Source organism: Carlito syrichta, unplaced genomic scaffold (assembly GCF_000164805.1).
Source record: "Carlito syrichta isolate Samal-C Ts95f unplaced genomic scaffold, Tarsius_syrichta-2.0.1 Scaffold314091, whole genome shotgun sequence".
NCBI classification, from domain to species: Eukaryota; Metazoa; Chordata; class Mammalia; order Primates; family Tarsiidae; genus Carlito; species Carlito syrichta.
This window is the reverse complement of record NW_007258187.1, coordinates 91,669-97,848: the sequence shown is the minus strand read 5'-3', so window position 1 is coordinate 97,848 and position 6,180 is coordinate 91,669. Positions and strand designations below refer to the sequence as shown.

Genomic DNA, 6,180 nt, shown 5'->3' with positions numbered 1-6,180 from the left:
ATCCTTTCTCCACATGGCACCTTGGTTCCCCCATCTGCACATGCTGGGGTAGGGACAGGGGGATGGTGGAAGTCGTGAAGCCTCCTGCTGGGTGTGTGGAGTGCCTCTAGGACCCTCCTTGAACTTCTCTGAGTCTCAGTTTCCCCTTCCCCCTGCACAACAGGAATGATAGTGCCGCCTTCACAGGGGTCCATTGCAAGAACCTGTGAGGCCACATCTGTGCAGAACCCGGCACATTTTTGGTGCTACTGCTGTGAAGGTGGGGTTTTTCATTGTGGTGCCACAGAAGAGCCAGGCCTCGGGGGCAACCCCGATACATACAGTCCTCATCCTGTCTGTGCCTCAGTTTTCTCATCTGTACAGTGGGGGCCAATAAGAGAACATAGATTTACAGAGCTGCTGTGAGGAGCTAAGGAAACCATTCAAGTAAAGCACACAGGGCAGCCCATGGTAAATATTCTGTATTCAGTAAATAGCCATTATAGTGACTTGTGGCCACCTCCGCCCTCCTGTTGGCACCAAGAGGACAGGCCTAAAAGAGGATACTCTGCAACACATCTACCTGGTTCTGAGTCCTGACTTTCTCATGTTACTAGCTGGGGACCATGGGCAAATGACCAAAACCCCCTGTGCCTCAGTTTCCCCATCTGAGTCCTCATCTCAAAGGGTTGTTGTACGGTCAAATAAGTTAATACACAAAAGCCCTTAGCACCATGTCTGGCACATAATGAGCGCCATATGTTTGCTGCTCTTGTTGTTACTACTGTGGTCATTTCCAGGGGTTCCCTGATCTGAGTGAGGGCAGACCGAGATGGGATCTGGTCAGGTTGAGTCAGCCCAGTAGGAAATTCCTGGGCTGTCCAGGCCTGAAGGTCACCCCAAGGAGCCCCATAATCAGCTGTAATCGGGCTGGTTCTGCTCCACCCCTCACCCTCCCCAGGTATATCAGGGCTGGCCCAGACCCCAGGCTCTGTCCAGACAGAAGAGGGCAGCACACCTGACGCCATGGGCAAGGCGGTGAGTGGGACCCAGGTAGGGTGGGCGTGGGAGGGCGGGGGCAGGATTCCAGTGGGACCTGAGGCCTCCCTCCGCCCCAATCCTAGGAGAATTACGAGCTGTATTCGGTGGAACTGGGTCCTGGCCCCGGTGGGGACGTGGCAGCCAAGATGAGCAAGAAGAAGCCAGGCGGTGGAGGGGGCAAGAGGAAAGAGAAGCTGGAGCACATGAAGAAGGAGATGGAGATCGTGAGCTAGGGCCAGAGGGCGGGGGTGGGTGGGGGCTGGGAACGGGGCGGTGGTCGGGTGGGGGACTGGTGGGAGCCCGAGAGCAAGTGCCCTGCCCCCCACTGCACAGAACGACCACCAGCTGTCAGTGGCAGAGCTGGAGCAGAAATACCAGACCAATGCGACCAAGGTGAGCTGGGGTAGAGGAGGGCCCAGAGGGGTGAGGAGAGGCACAGAGAGCAGAGGGAGGCGAGCATGAGCCAGAAAGGGTGGGACACGCACAGAGAAATACGAACGAAAAGACCCAGAAAGCAAGACAGAAAGGCAGAGACAGATGAGGGAGAGAGGAACAGGGGGAGAGGCAGAGAGAAAGGTGAGGGAGAGGAGAGAGACACAGGGAGAAATAAAGGAGGGAAGGAGAAAGGAGGGGCAGAAACCAAGAGACAGAGACAGAGAAATGCAGATGGGCAAGAAAGAGATGGGGAAGGGAAAGAGACAGAGGGGTTACCCACATCGAGGGGTGCGTGGTGAGAGGAAAGCCCTCCAGCACCTCCCTGACCTGACCCCTTAACTCTCACCCCCAGGGCCTGTCTGCGAGCCTAGCAGCTGAGCTGCTGCTGCGAGATGGGCCCAATGCCTTGCGCCCACCACGGGGTACCCCTGAATATGTCAAGTTTGCACGGCAGCTCGCAGGAGGTCTGCAATGCCTCATGTGGGTGGCTGCTGCCATCTGCCTTATTGCCTTTGCCATCCAGGCCAGTGAGGGTGACCTCACCACCGATGACAATGTGAGTGGCAGGTACCGGGGGGGCAGACAGAAGACACAGCTTCCTAAGGGACAGGGGACATTGAGCCTGAGACTCAGGACAAAAGGGGCACAGGGTGGGGATACAAAGTCATAGAAATACAATTCCGGCTGGGTGCGGTGGCTCAGCCTGTAATCCCAGCACTTTGGGAGGCCGAGGCGGGAGGGTTGCCTGAGCCTGTGGATTCGAGACCAGCCTGGGCAACTTGGTGAGACCTCGTCTCTACAATAAACCACAAAAACTAGCCAGACGTGGTGGCATGTGTCGATAGTTCCAGTTACTTGGAAGGCTGAGGCGGAAGGATCATCTAAATCCAGCAGGTAGAGGCTGTGGTGGCTGTGAGCGTGCCGCTGCACTCCAGCCTGGGTGACAAGAGTGAGACTCCAACTCAAAAAACAAACAAACAAAAAGAAATGCAGTTCCATGATCTGGGTCATGGGAGACAGAGGGCACTGGGATAGACCCAAGGACATAGGTCACAGGAAACACAGAGACACTGAAGATGAGCCTCAGATATGTGGGACATTGGTGGGTCTGTAAAGACACGAAAATGCAATATGTGTGATATGGCACTTGGGACACAGAAGACATGAGGACACAGGAAAGACCAAGGACACAGGGCACAGGGGACACTGGAACTCAGACATGGGATACCAGGGCATGGGACATAAGGGACACAAGAATCAGGACATAGCACATGGGGAGACAGACATAGAAGAACAGAGACAGAGAGGAAATGGAGATACAGGACAAGGGACATTGGCAATATGACAGGGGTCAGACAAGGGACACGGGACTGAGGTCCATGTGACATTGGACAGAGGCTTGAAAAGTCATAGGACATGTGACGCAGGATGGAGACTCAGGTTCACAGACACGGGGAGACATTGAACACAGGGACGGGAACTTGGAACACGAGGACACTGATCATAAAGGACACAGAATGTGAAGCACAGGGTCAACTGCGACAAACACATGGAAAAGGGAACATATCACAGAGACTAGAGGACATGGGGGACACAGAGGTGGACACAGATTATGGAAAACAGAGACATGAAACTTGGGACACAGGGAACGCAGACCATGGGAACACGAGGAAATGAAAGACATGGATGTGGGTCCCATGGTGTCATGGGTTCACTTAGCGACATGAGGCACAAGCCACAGGATATGGGGATGTGGGAGACAGAGGATTCAGGAGTCAGGGAATACGGAATACATACGGGGACACAAGACACTGAGAATACGTGGCAGGTGAACGTGGGACATGAAGAGCACAGGGACAGGGGACACGGGCGACAGGGAATGAGGCTTCCTAGCCGAGTGGGAAAACCACAGAGGTGACCCCAAGAACCAGGGGAACCAGGAAGCAGATGGGAAGCCTTGGGCAGGAGTTTCTCCTCCGCATAACCCCAGACTCCTCTCTGTCTCCCCCAGCTATACCTGGCACTGGCCCTCATCGCTGTGGTTGTGGTCACCGGCTGCTTTGGCTACTACCAGGAGTTCAAGAGCACCAACATCATTGCCAGCTTCAAGAACCTTGTCCCCCAGGTGGGTTCAAGCCCCAGCCACTTTAGATTCCAAAGACTCCAAACCCGCTCAGGCAGGCTCCGGCCATCTCTCTGTGGCCTCCTCCCATCAGGTCCAACTGCCCTTCCTCCATGGCCTTCCTGTCTCCCCACAAGTCCTCAGCTCTGCCCGTCTTCCACTTTCCCACTCAGCGACCCCCACCCCCACCCCGTCCACCTCAACTCTGGCACCCCCGCTCCACAGCAAGCAACGGTGATCCGAGATGGGGACAAGTTTCAGATCAATGCGGATCAGCTTGTGGTGGGCGACCTGGTGGAGATGAAAGGTGGGGATCGTGTCCCGGCCGACATCCGCATTCTGACGGCCCAGGGCTGCAAGGTGGACAACTCCTCCCTGACCGGCGAGTCCGAGCCACAGACCCGCTCTCCCGAGTGTACACACGAGAGCCCCCTGGAGACCCGAAACATCGCCTTCTTCTCCACCATGTGCCTTGAGGGTCTGTGAAGCCCCTGCCTGTCCGCCCAGTAACCATTCTTCCCATTACCACCCCCACTGGCCCCTCTTGTGCTGATTTGGGACACTTCCTCCCCCCCCCCGTGACTGCCACCTCCCCAGGGTACACCTGCCTCCCACCATCACTACCCTCTTCCCAGGTCACACTGCCTCCACTGGCAGTGACTGCCCCTCCTGCAGTTCACACCGCAGTGTGCACCCCACTGCTGCCTCCCAGCCCTGAGTCGCTCTCTTGGCTCCGCTGCAGGCACAGCGCAGGGTCTGGTCGTGAACACGGGAGATCGCACCATCATCGGGCGCATCGCATCACTGGCATCAGGAGTGGAAAATGAGAAAACGCCCATCGCCATTGAGATTGAACATTTTGTGGACATCATCGCCGGCCTGGCCATCCTCTTTGGTGCCACGTTTTTTGTGGTGGCCATGTGCATTGGCTACACCTTCCTGCGGGCCATGGTCTTCTTCATGGCCATTGTGGTGGCCTATGTGCCCGAGGGGCTACTGGCCACTGTGACAGTGAGTGGGCAGGCAGATGGGGTGCAGGGAGCTGGGAGGCCTGCCCATCTGTTTGCTCATTCATCCAGGCCTCCACCCAACATCCCCCTACCTGTCCATCCACCCACTCACCTCCCATCCACTAGCCCACCTTCCCATCATTCCTCCACTCAGCAAACATTCCCCGAGACTTCTCTGGATCATGTGCTGTGTCACACAGTAAGGGCTCAGAGAGGAAGAGACAGAGTCCTTGAAAGGTCTGCTGTGGGCAGCCTGTATTTAACCAGGCCATCAACAGTCAGAACCCAGCCTAAGACCCGCCCCAGAGGAAGCTTGGGGAATTATTTTTTCTCATTTTGGTTGTGCTAAGAACACTTAACAGAGCCTCAGCTCGGACAGCTCAGAGAGGGTCCGGGCCAGGTACATCAAGGCAGATTGAGGAGGGTACCCCAAGTAGACAAAAGCTTGGAGGCAAGAAAAGCCTGCATTTTGCCGAAGCTTGATGCATACACAGCCTGTGGCTGGGGTAAAGGATTCCCCAGTGATGGGAGGGGAGGAAGTGGGACTGGAAACAAGGACTGGTCCCCTTTCCCAGGTCTGCCTGTCCCTGACAGCCAAGAGGCTGGCCAGTAAGAACTGCGTGGTCAAGAACCTGGAAGCTGTGGAGACACTGGGCTCCACCTCCGTGATCTGTTCTGACAAGACGGGGACCCTCACTCAGAACCGCATGACTGTGTCCCATCTGTGGTTTGACAACCACATCCATTCGGCTGACACTACAGAAGACCAGTCAGGTGTGGGAATGGGAGGGGACACGCTGGGGAAGGATCCGGAAGGGCGCAGGGAGGGTTCTGCGTTAGCGAGGAGGGCACTCAGTGCCACGTCGTGAAGGGGCTTGGTATCCGGTCTCACAGGAGCCTCGATATTGGTCTGGAGGGAAGGCTCCGTACCGGGAGATGAGGAGAGGGTGCGGTCTCACCTAGGTCTGGGGCGGGAACCCTCACCTGAGCCCCAGCCTGGGCTCCTGGTTTCCAGGGCAGACGTTCGACCAGTCCTCGGAGACGTGGCGGGCGCTGTGCCGGGTGCTCACCCTGTGCAACCGCGCCGCCTTCAAGTCCGGCCAGGACGCAGTGCCGGTGCCCAAGGTGAGAGTGGAGGGACTCGGGGAATCCTGGGAGCCGGGGCAGCGAGGCCCGCCCCTGACACCCGCCCCCGCTCCAGCGCATCGTGATCGGAGACGCGTCCGAGACGGCGCTGCTCAAGTTCTCGGAGCTGACGCTGGGCAACGCCATGGGCTACCGCGACCGCTTCCCCAAAGTCTGCGAGATCCCCTTCAACTCCACCAACAAGTTCCAGGTGTGCACCCAGCCGCGTCCGGCCCCGCCCACGCCTGGCCCCGCCCACGCTCGGGGCGGACCCTCGGCGGCGCCCCGCCCCGCGCCCCGCCCCTCCGTCTCCAAACCGCGCCTCTATCTCCCTCTGCCGCCGTAGCCCGAGCCCACGTAAGGCCAGGCCACGCCCACAGCCCGCCCTCTTGGTTCCCCTCCACCCCCGAGCCCCCACGCGGCGGGACTCTCCGAGCACTCTTGGCTGTTGGGTGCTCCGGAGGGAGT

General features: G+C 57.8%; 1 protein-coding gene across 1 annotated transcript in view; it reads left to right on the top strand.

Annotated features, from left to right (window-relative positions):
* Nucleotides 1-1,005: 1,005 nt before the first annotated feature.
* The window catches only part of ATP4A (ATPase H+/K+ transporting alpha subunit), a 13,227-nt gene continuing 8,052 nt past the window's right edge, over nucleotides 1,006-6,180 (top strand). Inside the window, exons 1-10 of the mRNA XM_008070991.1 lie at nucleotides 1,006-1,017; nucleotides 1,104-1,244; nucleotides 1,354-1,413; nucleotides 1,808-2,011; nucleotides 3,467-3,580; nucleotides 3,803-4,055; nucleotides 4,320-4,588; nucleotides 5,163-5,361; nucleotides 5,603-5,712; nucleotides 5,789-5,957. Of these exons, the coding sequence (XP_008069182.1) occupies nucleotides 1,006-1,017; nucleotides 1,104-1,244; nucleotides 1,354-1,413; nucleotides 1,808-2,011; nucleotides 3,467-3,580; nucleotides 3,803-4,055; nucleotides 4,320-4,588; nucleotides 5,163-5,361; nucleotides 5,603-5,712; nucleotides 5,789-5,957 (1,531 nt within the window). The remainder of the gene's footprint in view (nucleotides 1,018-1,103; nucleotides 1,245-1,353; nucleotides 1,414-1,807; nucleotides 2,012-3,466; nucleotides 3,581-3,802; nucleotides 4,056-4,319; nucleotides 4,589-5,162; nucleotides 5,362-5,602; nucleotides 5,713-5,788; nucleotides 5,958-6,180) is intronic.